This window comes from Barbus barbus (assembly GCF_936440315.1).
Source record: "Barbus barbus genome assembly, chromosome: 29".
NCBI classification, from domain to species: Eukaryota; Metazoa; Chordata; class Actinopteri; order Cypriniformes; family Cyprinidae; genus Barbus; species Barbus barbus.
This window is the reverse complement of record NC_136757.1, coordinates 6,048,855-6,071,663: the sequence shown is the minus strand read 5'-3', so window position 1 is coordinate 6,071,663 and position 22,809 is coordinate 6,048,855. Positions and strand designations below refer to the sequence as shown.

General features: G+C 36.3%; 2 protein-coding genes across 2 annotated transcripts in view; both read left to right on the top strand.

Moving 5' to 3' along the window:
- The window catches only part of LOC306849172 (uncharacterized protein), a 419,330-nt gene that overhangs the window by 211,855 nt on the left and 184,666 nt on the right, over positions 1 to 22,809 (top strand). The window lies entirely within an intron of this gene.
- LOC306849174 (bridging integrator 3-like) overlaps positions 1 to 22,809 on the top strand; it is a 60,423-nt gene that overhangs the window by 8,333 nt on the left and 29,281 nt on the right. The window contains exons 2-5 of the mRNA XM_079384031.1: positions 6,310 to 6,358; positions 9,200 to 9,240; positions 13,415 to 13,476; positions 17,337 to 17,473. Of these exons, the coding sequence (XP_079240157.1) occupies positions 6,310 to 6,358; positions 9,200 to 9,240; positions 13,415 to 13,476; positions 17,337 to 17,473 (289 nt within the window). The remainder of the gene's footprint in view (positions 1 to 6,309; positions 6,359 to 9,199; positions 9,241 to 13,414; positions 13,477 to 17,336; positions 17,474 to 22,809) is intronic.

Genomic DNA, 22,809 nt, shown 5'->3' with positions numbered 1-22,809 from the left:
CTATACCCTACAGCTCTTGTGTTAATATGATAATCTTGATTAGTAGATTGTGAAGGGATAGTTCATCACCAAATGAAAATTCTATCATTATATATTCCCCCTGTCTTTCTGGCTCATATGACTGACTTTCATGGAACACAAAAAATGTTTATCAGCACATTTGTACTTCTCTTTTTCCATACAATGAAAGTATGATGACCGATGCTGTCAAACTCCCAAAAAAATGCACCATTAAAAACCCCCATAAAATCAGTTTAGATGACTCATGTGCTATATTCACAATCTTCTGAAGTCAAATAATAACTTTTTGTGAAACGGACATGCAAGTAGTTTTTAACTAAATGTTTTGCTTTACGTGAGTTGTGGCATTGGAAGTCTGTTGTAATGTTAATGAAAGAACTTTGAAAAGTGGTTTCATTTTCCAAGCTATATTTTTATGGCACATTTTCCCATACGAATGAGTTAATAACTCATCTTTTTCTTTATGCTAAATAAATGTTATTGTTAAGATAGTGGGCATAAATAAGTGATAGAAATTAACGGTTTTCATAATTTTTAATTTAAAAATTAATTTGGTCTTATTCACAAATAATTCTTTAATTAATTTCTTAATTGTTTTTAACTCTAATGTTAATGAGTTTTTTTTTTTTGTGGTATTCTAAGTAAATGAGTACTCAATGTTAGTAATTTGCATAAACGCGCCCTATCCTGTTTCTTTTGTTCCTAAATAAATGTATTGATTTGTTTGTGAAAATGTTTTTACCTGTGTTTTATACATACAGTACGTGTGTGTAAGTGTTGACACTTATTCGTTTTTTTAAATATATTTTCTTTACTCGGTTTGATTGAACTTATTGTAATTGTTGTGCATTTTTGTCATTTTTATTCAATTTAGTTTTAATGTTTCTATATGTTATTTATTAAAAATTTGCATTTATTGGTTTTAGTTATTTAGTATGAAAATGAGAAATATTGCATTGACAATTTTTTTGTCATATCGGAAATCCATGTTCTCTGAGTGTTAAATGGATTTCCTCTGTCAAATCATATAGAAGATCTAGTTGAGCAATCTTTACTGACGTGGGATCTGCTTACGAAGATAAACACCTTTCTGACGACATGAAAGGAGAAACAACAGATCACTTGATGTTGCAACTCACTACGTCATCACACAGATGAAACCATTGACTTAAGTCTACTTTCTCTTGATTTTTTTTTTGCTTGCCGAGCTCTGAGTGATGGCTGTTTATGTAATTTTGGCAGTAGTAAACTGTTTTTGGGGTGAGTCAGCGGTAGGACTTCAGGAAGTTTTGTGGGTGATGACTTGTAGTTTTCCATGATGATTTAGGCATAACAGCAGCATGACAAAAGGTGAACTTTGTGTTCTTTGGAGCAGGGCTGTGTCATATCTTTAAAATGTGATTTTAATATTTTATAATATATTAATATATGTTGGGGTTTTTTTTCGCATCGCGTTTCAATAGTTCAGTTTGTGTGTGTGGGTGTATATATACTGTGTGTGTGTGTGTGTGTGTATATATATATATATATATATATATATATATATATATATATATATATAATATATTAATATTACAATACATCCATACATATACATTATATTCTGTCCTCTATACCAAGTTCACACACACACACGCTCCCTCACACCCCTCTCTTTCCGTATCATTAGCTCACACACCTTTGCTTTGACGCATCCGGCATCGCTGCGTTCCTGTCATCCCCAGCTGTCCATCAATCATCTGCAGCCATACTTCTGTCACATCAATAATAGTGTGTGTAGATGTGTGCGTGAGAGAGGTGCCTGCAGTGGCACCTGTGGAAACGTGTTGTTTTTTCTCTCTTCAGGTCTATCTCAGCCTGTCTCAGGTGTAATTATTAAACAACGCATGAGACAGAGAAGAAGGGGGCTGAACGGTTAATTGCTACTCTTCATTTAAGGGAAGTTGTGAGAACAGGAGATGGGAACGTGATGCCATTGTGCCACTGCTTTAGTGCATTAACATGTTTGACTGGAAGGCCTGCCATTCCCAAAGAAATGGGTCTGTGGTGTCAATCCTGCCCCTTTTTTTTTTTTTTTAAACCACACTATTAGGAGTGCACAGCTATGTGATCGTATCAGCATTGACCAATATTATTTGTTTATTTTTTACGATCGCCATTGGTCTGATAGGCTGTGGGTAATACAAGGTTTAGGGCTGGGTGATTTATTGAATACTCCCAGTATATTCACGCTGAGAATTAAGCAATATTCGAATTATTCATTTTACAATTAAAGGGATAGTGTTCCTCTGTGTTCAGCAGAACAAAGACATTCATACAGGTTTGGAACTAATTGAGGGTGAGTAAATGATGACAGAATTTTCATTTTTGGATGAACTATCCTTTTAAGTTTTTCAAAGGCTTTGTCCTTGCACTAAATCTGCGTTGCATTAATTGATTTAAAGCTTTGACATGATTTGGTTGCATCACTCAAATGATCAGGGAATTCCCTCTTTTTTTCGTATTAAAATGTTTTTTATAAAAATATATTTATGTATATTTGGTTCATGCAAATTAAAATGATGAAATATCATTCTACCCTGATTCATATTTGTAAACCTCTAAATACTTCTAAAAACTGACACGATCCTTCAGAAATCATTCTAATATTTGCTGCTCAAGGAACATTTCTTATGTTGAAAACAGTTGTGCTCAAAGACTTCAAAGGAACAGCATTATTTAAAAATGGAAATCTTTTGTTACAAACAAATCTTTACTGTCACTTTTGATTAATGCATCCATGCGGAAAGAAATATAGATTTTTTTGTATTAAAAATTAGTATAACATTTGCTTGTTATTTTGATGATTACTCAACCTATCTTGGTACATTCTTAAACGTATCACTGTTGTTACTAGCAAAACGTGCAGTAAGTGTCTGGTGAAAGAGTTGTGTGATGTGAATTGAGAGAACTTATCTGATCAAACAGCATATCAGGCATGATATGTTGTGCAGATTGGCAGTTGTTCATCGCTGTTCGAGCTTTACATCTGTTTGCTCCATTATTATTCTGGGGCGATTCTCATTTAAACAGAAACCTCATCCTCATGTCTTTGTGAAGTATGAATCATGAACCATGCTGGAGACTCTTGCTCTGCCCACATTACTCGGTCATCAATTGGGTCAGGATGAGCTTTTACATGTCTTTACAGTATACAACCAAACCAGGTTTCAGTAGACTGTCATTGATTGTAAAGCCCCATTTTTTTGTCTCTTTATTAGAACAATGGTAAAAGATAGGATAGGAAGTTGTCTTGGAAGAAGATGGAGATTTGTTCATGTGGCAGGACTTGAACCTTGATCATCCATGTGAACAGTATGGTATGTTTCATTAGTTGAAGCCCCATGGCTCTGCTACATTAGCTTGAGTCCTTTGGTGTGATTTGAAATGAAACAGTTTCGTTTGAAGTTTTGAAGTGAACTAGTCTCCTAGATTGTTTACTATTCAACGTCAGAAATCAATTCACCGGAATTAAGTTCTTCAATTCCAAACAGCATTATTTTGACACATTCCTCTCTTTAAACCTGACCGTTAACAGCAACATAAAACAAAGTTCGAAAAGGTGAGACAGAATGGCACAAAGTATCAAATGAAACAAGTTGAACTTTGAATGAGATTTTATCAGGAAACAAAACCAACCGTTGTGACCTAACTGAAGGACAATCTGTAGGCGTATATTTTTTTTTTGCATTTGTTGAATTGGAAGAAAACCAGTCCAAAGTTAACATACCTTCACACCCCGAGGGCTTGGGTGTCAGTGTTAGGATCTGCTAAAAAGTGAAAATTGATTGTCAGACTTTATGAAAAGATTGACTTGATTGGATCTGAACTCGTTTATAGGCTTATCTGACCCTAACTGTCCTAATGAATTCTGAAAGCCCAAAATATAAGATGTAGTCATGCAAAATTTTATGAGGAAAAATTCTCCATTATCTACTGTCAGTAGCGTATCGATGAAGCACAGCTCACATAGGTGTTATTTTCAAACCAAGCTGTTGGTCAACATGGAGGTTTTTGCGTGACCAACGTGAACCCATTACGAAATCCGCGCGGTTAAATCTTTCAACGCCATGTGAAATTCTCGATTGTGTGGATACCTGAACTGACTGGATTTTGCCCACGGTAGTTTGCTAAACAATGTGATTGCACCTTTACTCTATGAAAATGCATAAAATTATAGCCAATATTAAAAAATTAAGATAATAAATACTGGAAGCAAAGGATTTTTGTGAGATTCATCGTGGAAACCATTCTTTAACATCTGCTTTATTCCCCAAAAAGTTGACTATTAATTGGTTTGGCAAGATTGTTTGAATTAAAAGTGATGAAAGAGAAAGATTTTACACACCAAAATAATAATAAAGACTATTTCTTGACTCGTGAATGCATGATTGATATGAGCAGTGTTGGGGAAGGTTACTTTTAAAAGTAATGAATTACAATAATGCATTGCTCACTAAAAAAAGTAACTAATTGTGTTACTTAGTTTCTTTTTACGGAGTGTCTATTTGCACTAAGTGCAAATAGCCTGCCTTGTTGGCAGAGGCTATTTACACTAACTCCGCCCACCATCGTGTCATTGGGATAGTCAACACTGCAAAAAGACGCTCGTTTAACATCAGTTGCAGTGGTGTAGGTGGTAAGGCGCGTTATTTTTGACGCGATCGACCCGAGTTCAGACCCGCCTTTTGACAAACTTTTTTTTCTCCCTTTTTAAATGTCATAATCACGTCGGAAAGGCATTTATTTTCAATAAAAATGAAGGGAATAATCAAAAAGTAAAAAATAAAGTATCTGGTAGGGTTAGGTGTAGGGAGGGCTTTATAGTGTCCCAATAAGGTGGCATCCATTTAATAAATTCAATTAAAACTATAATTTACACTCAATACGTTATTATTGCTTACTGTTTTATAACGTACTACAGTACTGAGGTGCAGATAATTGCCACTATTTGCAGTGAGTAGCCTAGTATAAATAGCAGAAAATCTTGCTATTTTAACAGTGTAAATAGCATCCAAATAGCCGCTGCCTTCTTTTTATGGAAAGCAATTTGTTGCGTACTTTGTATACGCAGGTCGCACGTGCACATTTAACTCTCATGCAGTAATTAGTTTATCCGCAAGGTGGCAACCCTGCTGTGGGGGTATTGATTCATAGATGATAGATTGTACGAAGAGAAAAAATCCATTGTAGCATGAAAGAATACAAAGATATTTATATGGGTTTTAACGTGTGGAGAGATTGCGCAAACCCTGGCCCTGTTAGGCCTGGAAGAGGTATTGCAATTTGACGCAAAGCGCATGCGTCGAACGTCTGTACGCATACAAGTCAAATGAAGTATACTTTGCAAGGCTGTGCGTAAAAAAAAAAGAAGTATACTTTGGCCTTAACTAGCATTACTTATTTGAAAAAGTAACTCCGATATTGTTTTGTAAATTAAAATGTAATGCGTTTTTTTACTAGTTACTTAAAAAAAATCTGATTACGTTACTTGTAATGTACTGCTTATGGGCTACATCTTTTAAATGTCAACAAGAATCAGTCTAGAACTAAAAAGGCTTGTTTTCTTGTGTTGTGGTTCTTGACTTATTTATTGAACTACAAGTAATATGCTTTAATAAACACAACATTTAACTTTATATATCACGGCCAAACTGTTCTGAATTTCTTTAGTGGAATCACTACAGAACTGGAGCCATTCCTGAGTATAAACACACTTACGATCCGTGGAGGACTGTGAACTCATTATTCGGGTTCATTCCTGAAGGTGACCTGTGGTTGGTATTGATTTGCTGCCGTGTGTTGCACACTTGTGTATGTGAGACTGCATCCTGTGAAGACCTGAGTCTGCAGGGCTCTGAACGAATGCCCGCATGCAGTAGCAGACCACAGGAAAGTGCATGTGTGTAAGATGTGCACATGTAGTGATCTCCCCCCGGCAGACCACAGGAAGACTTGTGGCGGCGGCGACAGCCACTTCTAATTATGCACATCCGCCTTTGATAGCTTCTGAGATGGATTTATGTGGCCCATATGAGATAATTTGATTAGCTGCTGGGGTTTTCATAGTGAACCTCAAAACTGTCTATGAAATACTATGACCTTAAAATTAAGCATTCAGCCTTCTTTGGAAAATAATAATAATGGACTGAGTACAATTTTATATTATAATTGTAGTTAATGTTAATAAAATTCATTTCTTTGTCTAAATGTGATCCACCTTATAATTATGCATTTCTTTTTTTCAAGGATTCCTTTCAAAATTGGACAACCAAGGAAACAGATTGTTTCGAAAACGGTAAGAAATCCACAGGACTTTTCTCATCCTTTTTCCATTTTCACGGATTAATGTGAATTCTGTGCCACAAAATGCAATTGCAAAAATAATGATTGTTTTCAAACTAGACTCTAAAACATTTTTAATGATGCCAATATCTTGCTGGTATAAAGCCGATAGATATAATATAACACTTTAATTTATATAACACACGCACAGCATTGATAAAATAATATTAATGCAATTTTACATAATATTTACTAATATAATAATAATTTAATTGAAAATAAATTTAAAAACAAACGTTTTAAAAAGATTGATATAATTTATTGTTTTAATGATATAACTCCATATTTGAGTGATGTTTTCCCATTTTGATTTTATAGAGGTCATTGGATGCAAAATTCACTTTTTAAGTTGTTTGAACACAAATGTGTTTTGGAAGTGTGTACACACCCATCCTATAATGATAAAAATCCACCCAGTGTTTTTTTTTTTTTTTAAATCCCTATTTTAAAATCCCATTTCTCAAATCAGGCTGTTCTGAGGTTCCTGTCAGAATGACGTAGTTCTGTACAGGCCCCTCCCACGAGAGTTGATTGACAAGGCAGTCTTACTGTAGACCCGCCCTGAGTGAGCTGAGAGCTGTCCGCCATTGTGTCGACTCCGGTGCAGGGAAAGACAAGATGTCTCCGATTAAGCGATTAAAGTGTTTAGTTGTTGGATGTAATAATGAATATAGCAGTCATCATTTACTCCGGACATCTGAGCCGCTGAAGGCAGAGGATTAACGTTACTTTAGCTTTTAAGTGAATGTGCCAATCCTCGATCTACATAAATGCATCTATGTTCGCCCGAATCATTCATGATCCAGCTTTATCTACAGAAGAAGTGAGTATAAGGGTTTTTTATGAATCTTTGCAAATCGCCTTTCCTAATAATGCACTAGTTAGCCTGTTCCGTGGCTGAAGTTTAGTATGCTCCATAGATATATATACCTAGATGCCTCATTATCGACTGTTTCTATGGGCCGCGATACGTAAGCCATCCACCATTTTTGGAACGGTCTGCCAATCTTTGAACGCATTGACCGTGTGCGTCTACAACAGCAAGTTATTCGCTTGTATATCTTTGAATATTCATTGATTTATTATGGTGAATGTGAGATGGCTGACGCGTCAACGTATCTGGAGCGGTCGAATAGGGAATCTACACACATCTATGGTCTGCTCCTCACTCCACAAAAGAGAGGGGCGGAGTCAGCAGAGCTCACTAGCATTTAAAGCAACATGGACTAGATCAGCGTGCTGAAGACAGAGCTGATTTTGACAGGTTTAAAAAGGTGTTTGTTACACTACCATCGAGAATTTTTAACCAAAGTATGTTATAGACTTTTCATTAAGACCCTAAAGAATCATATCAACTTTACAAACTTTACAAGCAAGGTGAATCACAGCATTACAAACTTGGATTTGAAGCAAAAACAATATTTTACATCCCTAATCCTACCCAATACCTAAACTTAACAACTACCATACTAACTTTTAATAAGCATCAAATTAGGGGTTTATTGAGGCAAAAGTCATCGTTAATGGCTTGAATTGGACCTCAAAATAAAGTGTGACCTAAAAATGTTGATTTTAAAGATGTTGATTATGGGATCATGGGAAATGTAGTTTTTCCACCTGGTGGAAAATCTGCTGTTAAACACAATTATTTAAAGTTGAAATGATATGGCTGATGGCTTTAGCAAACATATACCATCGATTATGTCTGTCTTTTAAAGGTTGAAAATGAATTAAAAATCAATTCCCCTATGGAGAAAATGAATGGGATTTTTACTGTTGTACAGCATTTACATATTTGCAATATCTAGAGAGAATAATTTCAAGGAGGCTTGAGGAAGTGATCTTTTGAGTTGATTCTATATGCAAACATCTACAATATCTGCAATGTAGCACCAGCAACAAGCTAAAAACCCCTCCAAACACTCTAGCATCGGCACGAGGAGTTTTCTTAGGCACACGCCACTCTCATTCTCTCCAGCAAATGTCTAGTTTTCCAGTCCATTTGACTCCAGTGCTGTGGTCTGTGATTGAGTCATTGTTTGAATAGATCAACTGTGAGTTCATAAGCGCCTCTCTGTTGTGGACACCGTACACTTGTGTGTCCGTGAGTGGGTGTCCTGATCTCTTCCTCGTTTTGGGGAGGTCAATCAACATGTTTTTTTTTCAGATTTTTCCCTCATCACCTCGTTCCCTAACTCGCCTCCTTTCCTGTTACACCACACTTCCATGGTCACCCATGAGTGGGCAGGCCACAGGCCGGACACACTGCTCTAAACGGGGTACCGACTGCCTGCCTGCCTTCCCAAATATTGTTTATTTACAGACTTTGCCCACCGAACCACAGGACAGGAACCCCTACTGCTGCAATTATGGCATCATTAACCCCCTACACACAGCGGTAGGGTGGCATGGACGCAAGCTAATGTGGCAACAGAAGGCCACTGCAATAATTACAGGACCTCCTGAAACTGCTGATTTCAAATGAAAGATTCTGCTTCTGTTTTCTTAATCTTTTTTTTTTTTTTTTTCCATTTGATCTCGTTGGCGTTCTTCAGAGATCTCGCCTAATAGCTAAAACGTCTCAAACTGATATCCAGCTCTCTTTTTTTCCTCTGCTGGCTTTAGGTTTTTTGACTCGCTCTTAGGTTCTGCAGCCCTGTAGATCCTGTTTTTATGATTATACACCCAAGAGAGCTTGTAGAAAACTAGAGCAGTTTGCCCACACACTTCTTTAAAGAGACTTTCTATCCATTCTTCTCATATCTCTCTACATGTCTCCTCCATTTCTCCACAGGTTGAAAGGGACTTTGAGCGGGAATATGAGAAGCTCCAAAAGTAAGTTGACATGTCCGATGTCGTTGTTTTTATTTTTATTCGATGTTTTCTGTTGCCCACAGAGCTTTGAATGTTTCTGAGTATCATTAGCTCGCCTGAAATTGCCCAGCAGAAGACGACAGCAAGCACTCATATATTTGTTTTCCCAACAAGAGCAAGCCCAAGTAGTACATCGATTTTAAAAATAGATCAGCATCGGATTTGAAACCTTTTGATTTGATCAAAACCATGGCGCCAGTCTAGGTGTTCCAAAGGATTGCGACGTTGTCGACGAGACCCTGATGCATCATTTATTTCTCCCCAATCATGACAAAAGTTAAGTGATTGTTGTATATGACACAATGGAAGCATGGTTACAGGGTTTTCAGAGCTCTAAATGAGAGGTTGACTGAAATGCCTCCAGCCTTAATCCATATGCATTTTCATGCATAGACCTGTACCTACCTAGCCAGTACACTTCAGGACTGTATAGACCACGTAACCCTTGGGTTTTGATTCATGTGACTGGGTAAATCTCACAAAACCTGTCAAGAACATATCTAGGTCATATTTCACCTCAAAATTAAAAAGAAATGCATATATTTACTATACAATGTATGCAATAGTAAGTGTGTGTGTGTGTACCCATATATATATATATATATGGGTAGTTGACAAATAAGAATTGGACTGTGTCCTATGGTGTGACATGTAAAATGTAGGAAAATTAAATTTAGAGGTTTATCTTCAATGTTTAGTTTTTTTTTATTTTTATTCACTTTTTATTTTGTTTTTACATTTTTCCATCACACAATAGATACATTGATACGTCAACTACCCGTATATATAATATGTGTATGTATATATATATATAATTTTTTTTTTTTTTTTTTTTTTTTTTTTTCAATGCAAAAATTAAAAATAATTGTGGGAAATTATCTTGATATTTGACCTTGTGATATACTTTCCCACACTCTTTTTCCTCCTTTGCTTTCTTTAATTTCTGCATATATTTATATAATATATATATATTTTTTTAACTGTGAGATCTGGACATGTTATTTTGTGATATTCACCCCAGCATGGAGCCATTTAGTAGGACCAAACTGTTTTGTTTTGCATGCTTGTCAATATCCCATACCTTGTTGTATCAGGTCGGAGGTCATCTGTAGAGACGTATGTGCTTTCTAGCGCCTCACCTAACTCTGTCACCTTAGTTTCGCTTGTGTAGGTGGAGACCCGGTACAAAGAGTTAAAAGGCATATATCACACACGCAAGTGCTTGTGGTGTGGGCACGGACATGTAGGGGCCTGAACTCTTGTCTGAGAGGGCCGCTCCTTTGGTTTGATTGCTATCAGAATACCTCAGATTACGCAACAACACACACACACCCCGAGTACATGATGCCCGTTGTCTTTTGTGGTCGTAGTACAGAAGCGGGGGGTGGGGGGTGTAATGAATATGGATCAGTGCACTACATTGATCCATATTCATTCATTCATTCATTCATTCATTCATTCATTTAGATTTAAACATGAAAATGTACTCGCCCTCATGTTGTTTCAAACCTGTATCACCTTCTTTCTTCTGTAGAACACAAATTAAGATATTTTGTAAATTGAAAGCCCCCCCCCCCCACCCCCCGAAATTATGAACAATAAAAACATTGAGAACCAGTCAGAATCAATCCTGCTTAAAAGAGCTCAAGCATTTAAAGCAGTGCGAAATTTTTTTTTTTTTTTTTTTTTTTTTGCGCAACCTGTGCTACTTTTTCTTTGATTCGTTGATGAATAAAGTCTTTACAATCGCTTTTTATCCATTTAGCACAATACTTGCTTAATAAAAGTATTAATTTCTTATTTTTTTAAAGAGAAAATTTACTGACCCCAAACTTTTGAATAGTAGTGTATATTGTAACACAAAATTAATATTTTAATAAATGCTGTTCTTTTTAACTTTATTTATCAAAGAATCCTGAAAAAAGTAACATAGGTCCCAAAAAAACATTAATTGGTTATAAATCAGCATATTAGAATGATTTCTGAAAGGTCATGTGAAGGATGCTGATTTTTATTTTATTTTAAAGTATATTAAAATAGAAAGCTGTTATTTTAAATTGCAATGCTATTCACAAAATTATTTTTGTTTCTGTATTTTGATCAAATAGATACAGCCTTGATGAGCATATGAAACTTCTTTAAAAAACATAAAAAAAATCCCAAACTTTTAAACGGCAGTGTAGTTATCATTATATTTATCATTCTTGGTGTGAACAGGCCTAAAAGCCAGTAAGACACCATAAAATAGTCCATAATACAATTTTCTACCATGTACACTATTTTCTTAGTCTTCCAAAGCCATACATGTAAAAAAAAAATAATAATAATTTTTTTTCTAATTACAATTTCATGTTTAATTCAATGTGTAACTTGCAGTTTATTTTGATTTTTTTAAATTTTTGACTGAAATGGTTTCTACACCTTTTTTTTTTTCTCAATGTATGGCGGCTTAATGTGTTCTCATCCACTGCGATTACATAGATTAGTTGATTCACAAATACATCATTCAGACTGTTTTTGTAAACCAAACCAAAAATGTTGTTGCTTTTTGAAGCATCAAATTTTAGTTGGAAACTTGCTGGACATTAAATGGAGGAATTTAAATCTCTCAGGTTTCATTAAAAATATCTTCCGTAAATTTAATTTGTGTTTTGAAGATGAACATGAAGGTGAGCAAATGACAGCATTTTCATTTTTAGGTGAACTATCCCTTCTAAGAGCAAAAACCCCCTTTACTAGTAAAATCACTTTGTCTTGAGTGGCTCATTGCTTTATTAACATCATCGTCGTGTATTTTGGCAAGAAAAGTCACACTCTGTGCCAATAAGGACTTACATGTAGTCATAGCCCCCCAAAGCATTGTCTGTTCTCCTCGTCCTGCCTCCCGTATTGCTCCGTCAAAATGTGGGGGTTTGGTGCTAATGTGTTGGCTTGTAACCTGCGCTAACTCTAAATGCCATTCACATGTTAGGAGGCGGCGTGCTGCTAGCGTGTTCGCATGACAGCCGTCTGGAGCAGCTGGGCCAATGCTACTCTATTAGCACCTACCGTAATGGACCCTTTATCTCATCTTGTTAGGAGTCTCTCTTTCCATTTCTTGCCAGTTAACCATGATTCCCCACCTCCTCCTCCTTTTTATCTCTTCAACTGTTTTTTCAGCATCCTGTCTTTCGGCATCCTGATATAAAAGTAATATACTTTCCCACACCCTTTTCTTTCCACCTTTTTATTCTTCTTTTATGTCATACAGCCAAAAATACAAAAAATGAAATTACACCACCGTTTTCCTCAGATCTCCGATTTCCTTAATTGCTGTGATAAGTGCGGTGTGAGGTGCCTCAAGGGAGTCCCCCAGTCCATGTCTAATTTTCCACCTAATTGATTATAATGAACCGCTCCCCCATCAGTGCCGCAAACACACACTCATGTGAGTCGGATGCAATTGTGCGGTAATTGCAGTTGTTAACACCCCCAGCAGGTGTGAATGGATCAACACTGTGAAAGACCCTGTGAATGATCTCTTCTGCCTCTCAGGGAGTGTTACTGTTGTACAGAAACATGAATGGATACTCGCAGATGAGCGTAGTAAAATAACTTGTTTTATCTCTTATTTAAATATGATATGAGCATTTTGCTGAACCGCAATATTGTAGACAATTTGGCTTTTTATATCTTGGCAACTGCAATGCATTAGCAATCATACACACAATGCTGGATAGTAGCTGATTACATGTAGTCTGGATTAAAACATCTAATTCCACAAAATAAGTACTTGTAATTAGATTATATTACATTTTTAAATGTAATCAGACTGCAGTTACTTTTTATTGATTACATAGGTCTATTATTCTCATTTATTACACTTAATGTTGTTAACAAAGAATGTAAAATATTCTTTCTCTTTGAGTCTTCGTATCAATATGGTATTTAAATCCGTGTGATAATTTTGATAAAAATAATCAAAAACTAGTCAGATGTGTAATGTAATGGATTACATTACTAACTACAATTTTCGTGGTGTAATTTGGAATCATTAATGGGCTTAAATCTACTGTCATTCAACAAACTGAAGGTGTTCTTGCTAAATTTGAAAAAGAAAAGTTAATATTGCACTTTTTATTTGTATTTGTTTTAGGTTGGAAGAACAGACAAAGAAGCTGCATAAAGACATGAAGAAGAGCACAGAGGCTGATTTAGGTTTGTGATGATTCCCTCTCCTCTCTGCTAATGTTGACTAAATATAACTGCTGTAATGCCAAATTGAAACCATATACTGTTGTAAACTGGTGAAATAAATATAAGCTTCCATCACATTTTTCACTTATGTATTTTTTTTCCTCTGATATTAACAGAAATGTGTGGAATTCAGTTAACATTAAACCTTTTTAAATATGTATTACAGAGCTGAAAGTACTACAGTTTGGGTCACTGACAGCATTTATAAAGGAATGTCCTGCATCTAATAAATGCTGATTAACAGAACATCATTTAAACTGCAGTTACAGTAACGCTTTTCTATGTGGATGAGGCGACTGAAAATCTGAACAGATTGTAAAAGACTACTCATCATACCCTTGCTGACTTTGTAAATAATTACAGAGGAAAAACTGTGCATCATACACTAAATAACTGAGGATCACACACTTCCAGACTTTTCAAGTCGTTCCAAACACAACAAACTCACGCGGAAACATGCGCCTCAGATGAAAACACGTGACAAATGAAAACAATATGCGTTCTAAAATCAGTTCAAACTACCAAACATGTTTAATATCCTTTGTCTGGATGGAAGATAACATAAATAAATGCAAAGTCTATTTTCTGCTAAATCTATCAACTCTGACTGCTGGCTCTGCAGACTGTCTCTGACTTTTTCCTCCTATAGTGTCGGCGCATCTATCAGGGCATGTAGTGTATTCCAGCCCTTAAACGGTGCTTTACAGACAGTTATGTCATGTCCCTTTCTGGTATCTTTGCACATATTGTTTGAAAGTTGCCAAATTGACTGGCCTTATCACATTTTCACAGCAAGTGATTCTGTTATAATATTTTAAAGCAGACTTCTTTAATGTTTTAAGTGGTCATGAAATGGGGAATCAAAATGTTCATGTTTACACTTGATGTGTTATTCTGCAAGTTTCAGAACTCAAAACTAACTTCCCACTGTAAAATGATTTGTTTCTACTCTTCTGAAACACCAGGATTTGAAATGGGGAGAATTGTGACGTCACAATTTCCCCTCAACTTGGCCCTTAACATGCGTCATCGCCGCATGCAATCAACACGCCATGTTCTGAACATCTCATGTCTATCCATCAATCACAAGATGTCGAGCACTGTAAAACCTTAAGTTTTTACTATAGGTTAAGAATACTCAAAACATTTGAGGAAACTTATTGCCTCAAAACATTTGAGTAAACAAACTCGTTATGGCAGGTGGGGCGGGGCTGAGAGCAATGGGAGCCAAGCCTCGCTTCCATGATCCCACCCCACTCATCACAATGATAATTATATATACAACTTGCTTCAATAAACAGCGCATTCTTTCAGATCTTTATAGTTAAGTGCTAGTTAACTATGTCACGTGCCAATGTAGTTATCTAAAAGACTCACGATGCTTGCATGTGAATATTCAAACAACACGCGGTATATAGAGACTTTAAGTCACAGGCTCTACTCTTCACCACAACGGGAACACTACAAAATTAACATAACAGAATCCTATGTAAATCCTAACATCATACAGCATTTAAGTACTAACTTATGTCTCTCTATGTTAATCTTGTGCAATAACACACAAAATAACACTTAATTTCTACATTTATTTTCCTTGATGTCTGATGCAAAGCATGCAGGGAACTAGAAAACGCAATCATTTTAAGTTCACCTTACTACAACCATATTTTGAGTCCATTTCCACGTTTTAAGTCCAATGAACTTTCATTATTATGTGAGTGAAATGAACTCATTTGATTTAATGAATTTCACTGTTTGGTTTTACAGTGAGTATAACCGTCAAACTCAGATGTTGTTCTGTCAGTGACTGTAAAGAAACTGCACCTCCATACACTTGATCTGAGCATTAGAAATGCATTGCTGAAGTTTATTTTTAATGATGTGTCTGAGTGACTGAAAGAAAGTTTTGGTTTGCTCTTCACATTTCTGTTTTGTAAAGTAATTGAAACATGCTGCCGTTTTAAAAAATGAGGTACGGCAGTGCCAAGTATATGCAGGAAAGTACTTTTATTTTTAATCTTACAGCGTGTTTGTGATAACAACAAACCAGCATTTAAGGCTGTTAAGACAAGAAGTCATTGTTTGAGTGTTTCTAATAAAATTACATAGCAGCATGTTTCATAATACAACACTATATACTGAAAATTAAGCAAGCAAAACCAATTACCACGTTAAAGCTGTTACAATCATTGTGGTTGAGTGGTTTAAGTGTCTTTTTTTCCTCGGGATCAAACATAAATGGCTCTATCACAGTGCTTGCCATCTCGAGTATCAAAACACACAACTATTTTCCTTTTTAATACGGTCTAAAGCTGCTTTGACACAATCTGTATTGTAAAAAGCACTATATAAATAACCTTGACTTGGTTGGATACGGTGCGATGATGTTAGCCAATCACAGGTATTATGGCTCAGATGTCTGTACTGATATTGGGAATATTTCTTGGAATGTGCCAAAATATTTATGCAAGGACGATTTCCACAGAATTCTAATTTTCTGTGGGTTTTCCATGGCCTAGCTATGACGAGGAAGATTATTTTGCTGGGTGTGAATCAGATGCGCTGCACATGTAGCTGTGATTGTGCGCCACACAGCTGAGCTGCACTTGCTGCATCTGTCCTTCACCACATGGAGGCACATCAGCGGTCAAACGTGCATCCTTCATCAGCAGACATAGACCAGAAGTTAACAAAAGTTCAAAATATTTAGCCCCAGAATATCGAAATGCTTTCTGTGCTGTTGGCAGGTCAGAAATCTTTCAAATCCTGGCAAAACACCTGTGAAAGAACAAAGATTTGTAGAGCCGCTTCACAAGTTTGTTACGTGCATGTTGGAAAGGGTCGTTAGAGAGTTGACGGAGATGATGAATATTCACTAAAGAGCTCTGATCGTGTACTGATGCCTCAATAGTGCCAACGCCAATTACAGTCCGTCGCCTTCCCTGCCAGAGCTGCTTAAATTCAGAATGCTGATCAGATGAGCACGTCAGCGTCAATCCAGATCAGGAAGCCAGATAAAACATCCACCCCTCTACACCCCACAGCCCAAACACAGGAACGACTTGATTTACTTGAGCTAATTGGGGCAAAGTCAAGAAAGAAGGGGAAAGTTTCTTAATTTCAGGCCCCCTATGCTGGATATGGATTCTTCCATTTTAAATTGGAGAAATATGTATTCATAAAATTATTCATTAAATATAATTTTACTTTTATTATTGTAGTTATTTTAATTGTTATTATTGTTTTTATTATTTTTAGTATTATCATTTGTATATTATTCATATATCCATCATCGAAACCGCTTGTCCTATGTACAGTCACAGGAATGGAGTTTTTATTATTATTATTATTATGCATCCATCCATCTTTATTTTTGTTAAAAAATAATGTTGTTAGTTGTTTTTTTTTTTGTATTATTATTTGTGTGTTATCTTTAGGTATGAAAAGGCCCTTAACACATGAATGGACTTATTATTTTAATATTTTATTTATTTATTATTTATTTATTTTTATTATTTTATGTGTTATCTTATTTTAACAGTAACAATTCCAGCATCTGCCGCCCGTCTTTCTTTTGTGGTTTAGTGTAAAAATAAACATGAGTCCTATTTTGCCATATGTTTGAACCCACTAAGCACTCTTAAGTACTTGCCACCTATGCAGATGATAATTGCTGATCGTTTTAAACCAAAATACATTCTGTTTGTAGAGGACTGAAGTCCCAGACATGGAAATATGTTGACTGTCCAGACAGTTTTCTGCTGTTTTGACCATTCTTTTGTTTTTAGGCTGAATGTTAACTGGTTTTGTTTGTTTTCCAGCAATGTCTAAAGCAGCAGTGAAGATCTCAGGGGACTTGTTGAGCAATCCGTTGTGTGAGCAGGATCTGGCTTTCCTTGAATCCATGACTGCTCTGGATACAGCCATGAAGAGAATGGATGCGTTCAATTTTGAGAAGGTGAGATTCAGTTGTAAATGACAGTGTGTCCCAATGCATAAAACATCTTCTCTTCTTATGAATTGTACATTTAATTGAAATGGACTTGTGTTGAATTATAAATACTAAACAATCCCATTTATCTCAATGGCAGTTGCTTGGCTGGCACATGACCCAGTGGAAGTATTCAATTTAAAATCTGTCATCTTGATGGCTCATGGGTGCTCAGTTATGGTGCCAGTTTTTTTGTTTTCTTTTTTTCCCTGAGCCGGAAATGCCAGTTGCAGGTTTAGGTGTGTTTCCAGATTGTTTTCTTGGGCAGGCTGGTGCTGAATTGGCCCTCACAACACAAAGTCTGACCAACCAATAATCAAAGCTGTGAAATATCCCCAAATACCATTCCAGCCTCATTCTACATCAGACCTATTCAACTCTGATCTTGAAGGGCCACTGTCCTGCAAAGTGTAGCATCAACCTTAATCAAACACACCTGCATACAATTCCAAGTAATCCCGAAGACCTTGATTAGCTGTTCAGGTGTGTTTGATTAAGCCACCAAACTCTGCAGTGTCTAATTATTCAAACCTTGACCGTTTGCATGCGTTTGATACTTTTTTTTTTGTTTAGTTTGTTTTGGCCAATATGTTGTTTTAGACTTATACTGACACCTAGTGCTGTGGACAAATATTTTCAGTCAGTGATACCTTCATACAAAATTTGCAGCAAGTCAGGATTTGTTTATTCTGTGAGTGAAAGTGTCAAATAGTGCGTAATATTTGGCTGATCTCAAAATATCTGCTCACACGAGGCGACCCGCTCCAATGTAAAATATATGAGTGAAATCTCATGCAAGTGAACATTTTCCTTAATTAATACTCATTTCTTTATTGCGAAAACTTTTTAATGGGGAAAAAGTTACTTTCTTCCATCTTTAAATATCATATGCTCCACCCCCACTTCGACCAGAAATATTTAGGCTTTGTAAGCTGCCTCTTATTAGGCAGTGATACTCATTTGCATAATAAGCAAGTGAATGTGAGACATGTTTATGTTTTGAGCATATATTGCCTCCACTAGATCTGGCTTACTCACCTCTAGGCCCACACAGAATCTGTACACTTTTTTTTTTCTTCCATATTTTCTGTGCTAATTGTGGGGTGGGGGGGGATCAGTGGAATTCTGCAGAATGGATTTCAATTTGGTAAAATGTGTGTGTTGCACTTGTATTAGTAGTTGAAAGCATGATCGAATTACCCAAAAACATTCAATAATGTCCACATTTGCTTAAAAACAAACCAACATTGTGCATCAAAGTCTCTAGAACACTGAGAATGGAAACCAAAGATGCTCTATACGTTTGTTTCTTCATCCCACTTTCCAAATCAAGTGATGATGCACAGAAAAATGCAGAATGTTTCTTTATAAAATCCTGCTAAACACATTTACACACCCACAAGTGTGTCAGCCTTTCTGAATCTCCACTCGGAACACACACAGATTATGGTCTCAGCTGAAAGCCAGCCTTTTGTTAACTGTTTCAGCTTATCTCTTTCATTTCACTTTTCTGGTCTCATTTTTCTCTTTTCGTGTTTATTCGTGCATATCACTTACATATTGTGGGTATATGTGACACAGAAATGAATTATGTGAAATTTAGGAGATCTGTCAGTATACTCAAGAACATCTTGGATTAAAGAGATAGTTCATCCATTTTTTTTAATGCTTTGAAAGTCAGTGGGGACCAGCAGCTGTTTGGATACCATTGTTCAAAGTATCTTCTTGGATGTTCAACAGAAGAAACATAAACAGGTTTGGAACAAACTTGAGGTTGAGTTAATGATGACACATTCCATTTTTGGGTGAAGTATTCCTTTTAAGTGTAACATGTTTAAGGGTACAATGGTGATAACTCAAGTATTTTATGCTGCCTTTGGTTATCCATCCAAATCATTACTGACTTCTCATCACCACCTTCAGAGATCGTTCTAACCTTTATCCAGCATCTTAACGTGGTGCTCATGGCGTGAGTTGCTTAAAAACAACAATATTAAAGGAGTCTTAAAGTGCGGTCACTGTTGTTCAGTGGATTTTATGGCCAAAATACAGTAATTTAAATTGGAACCCACGCAATTTGGAAGTTCATATATAAAGATTTTATGATTTCGCAACAAGATGATCATGGAAATTGTCCACTTTGACCAACAGAAAGACGCTTGGTTTGAAAGTGACTTTGGAGTTGTACTTCATACTCTGCTTTGCTCACAATCGACAAACTTTTTGCCCGTGAATTTTTTCCAGAACTTTGCTAATGCGACCACATCTTAAATGCATGTATTTCAAATTCCTATGCAAAGTTTTTATTCCCCAGTAGCTGTTTATATTGGTCTTCCCAATAACAGTCCATATGACCATATGAAGTTGGCTAATGTTTATGTATAACTTGACTCCGTTTAGTACGTCTCAAAAATGAACCATAGACCAACTTCATTTCTGCCTTGCAACACCTTCTAACCCGTGTTTATTTTCTTCTTTTGGCCGAGAGAAATAGTTGTGTTTCTGACTTTGGCAGAAGTACGTTCTGTCTTCCCTCCAGCAGATTGGGTATGAGTAAGTTTTTCTCACAGCAGACCCCACGCCCTTCCACACTCAGCGTGCACATGCATCTTCAAATGAGTCCCATCTCTGCGTTGCTATCTTTTGTTTCCTGCTGCTGGTGGTACTGATTGTTGTCGTTTTTCCTTTTTTCCCTCTTATTTCCCCACATTGGAGAGTCAGTCTTGTCTTTTGAAAGTGGTTAAGAGCCCTTAAGCGATACACTCAGCGCTGACTGCATGTCAGAAGAGTAGCGCTCATCTTCTCTGGTCTATCGCCTACAACCTCCGCCCTGGAAACTGGGCCCTTCAACATTCCCAATGTATTGAACTCTATGGGGTGAAGCGTCAAGCCACAGCACTACTCCCAGTGTCAGGCATTGTAACGTGATGCGCAAAGTTCAAACATTTTCAACTTTGACTTTTTCTGCTGACCATTCAAAGCTCAGCAATTGTTTACATATATTGTAGCGTATTATGTGGACAAAGCTGGAACAAACATCAAAAAATGAATGAAAAGAGATTGATCCTCTGCAAGTAGCTACACTGAATTTTTTTCTGTAAAACATCAATGACTTTCAGAGAAAATAAGTTTGAAGTCTGGAGAAATGGCTACTGAAAATTTAGTCTCCATCCTAGGAGTAAATTACATTTCATTTAGAATTAAGAAACCGATGGCGACACCGGTGGCCAGTAAGTGAACTGCACCCAGCGACTTATTTATAAATGAGATTTAAACGTGTATACGAGGGCTGTCCAATCCTGCTCCTGAAGGGCCAGTGTCCTGCAAAGTTTTGCTAACCATCCAGCTAATCAAGGTTTTTCTATGAATACTAGAAACTTCCAGGCAGGTGTGTTGAGTTGGAGCTAAACCCTGCAGAACCGAGTTTGGACACCCCTGCTATATGTATTGATCTGGCTACATAGATTAAATGAATCCCTTCTCTTTGCATGACACGTTGACATTACAGAACAGAATAGCTCTTGCGGCATTAACCTGGGATCTCATTTATAAACGCTGCGTACGCACAAAATGGGCATATAATATGCGTAAGCAATTTTCCACGCACACATCCGGATTTATAAACTTAAATATGTTTGCACCGTACGGACATTCTAGACCATGCGTACGAACTCTTTTGGAGTAAGAAGTAATGAAGTAAACGATTTTAAACTCTGTTTTCATTTCGATATGGATTTACAATAAATATTCCACTCTCATTAAGCATTGAAATTACAAAAAGTAATTACGCGGAAGTTACACAAAATTAAATTTAGACATATAGTGGATGCATTTGATCACTTTTTATGTGGCATCCTATGTTTTAATGACAGCGAGGAGTGTTATTGGTTCACAATTCATTTTTAAACCAAACTGCAGATCTCATGTTACGAGGATTTTTATTTATTTATTTTTTTTTGCGAGAACAATAATCATGATGTGCACTTACTTCGATATTATGGTGGACACAGATGGATACGGTGGTCGAACGGTCAGTCCATTGTCCGGTTTGAATAGGACCAATGATAATATCTTACTGTACAACCGTAGCTGCACGGACATGTTGATGTTGTGTAAAGGCATCTCCAAAACATTATAAAAAATACCACTGTATTTGAAGGATACCATTAAAGCAAAATGGTAAGATTTTCACAATAACTTTTTAAAATACTTTCAGTAATTCGCCGAGTCAGACAATTGTATTTACACTGCAAAAAAATAGGCCTATTAGCTGTTTCCACTAAAAATAGAGGTTAGGGTTATACTATATAATACTATATAACCAGTGTAAAAGAATGAGATCAACTATTTTAAACAGTTTTGTTTTTATGGATATTTTCATATATTTATTATAAATCGTAACAAGGATACTGGATAATTTTTAGCAATAAAAATTGTGTAGGCTATGGCCCAAATTGAATTACAGACCGGATCTCATATTTCCTTAATTGTACCATTGACGGTGTTAAACACAGTGTCACGTGGATGGGAATATGCATGGAAATGATATGCAGATGAGGTTATGCATAGTAAAACTAGGCGTTGTAAGCTCCATATACGGTGATTTCTGGGAGAAGTCGGGGTGGAGATGCACGTACGCACAATTTTCCTCTGACTGGAATTTATAAAGGGATTTTTGCTCAGGTTCTGGCGTACGCATGGTTTTATAAATCTGAAAAAAATCATATTTTTTACTGTGATACTGTGCCACTCCAGTGAGCTCTTAACTTGAATTTTAAATCAACAAATCAGTCTAATTTGAAAGTAATCGTTCAGTCTGAATCAGATGAACTAATTAAAAAAAAAAAAAAAAACTGAAAAGAATGATTCAATTATTTATTCAGTTTTTGAGTTTAAGTCATTGATTCAATTATTCGATTGCAGGTTTTTGAGTTAAAAGCTCACTAGAGAGGAAGATTGTGTGAATAATTTGTAACCTCTGACTTGAAATAGCACAAAAATCACAGACTGATATTGAGGTTTTTGTTTTTTTGCCTAGTTGTTTTTGAAGCTTGTTTTGTATGTTATGTTTGACTACATGATCCCTATTTGCATAATGCAAATAGGTCCTTTTGTAGTCTTCATAGGGTTTAATTTACTCCATATTTTTGAATATGGTTGCCCTCAGCTGATAATCAAAGCCATCAATAGCTGCTCAGTCAAACACGTCGTGGATATTCGCACAAACCTGCCAGTGCAAAATACACCACGAGTGCCTCTAGCTGTAATGCAGTCCGCAGCTCGGCAGATCTCAGAAATAACAG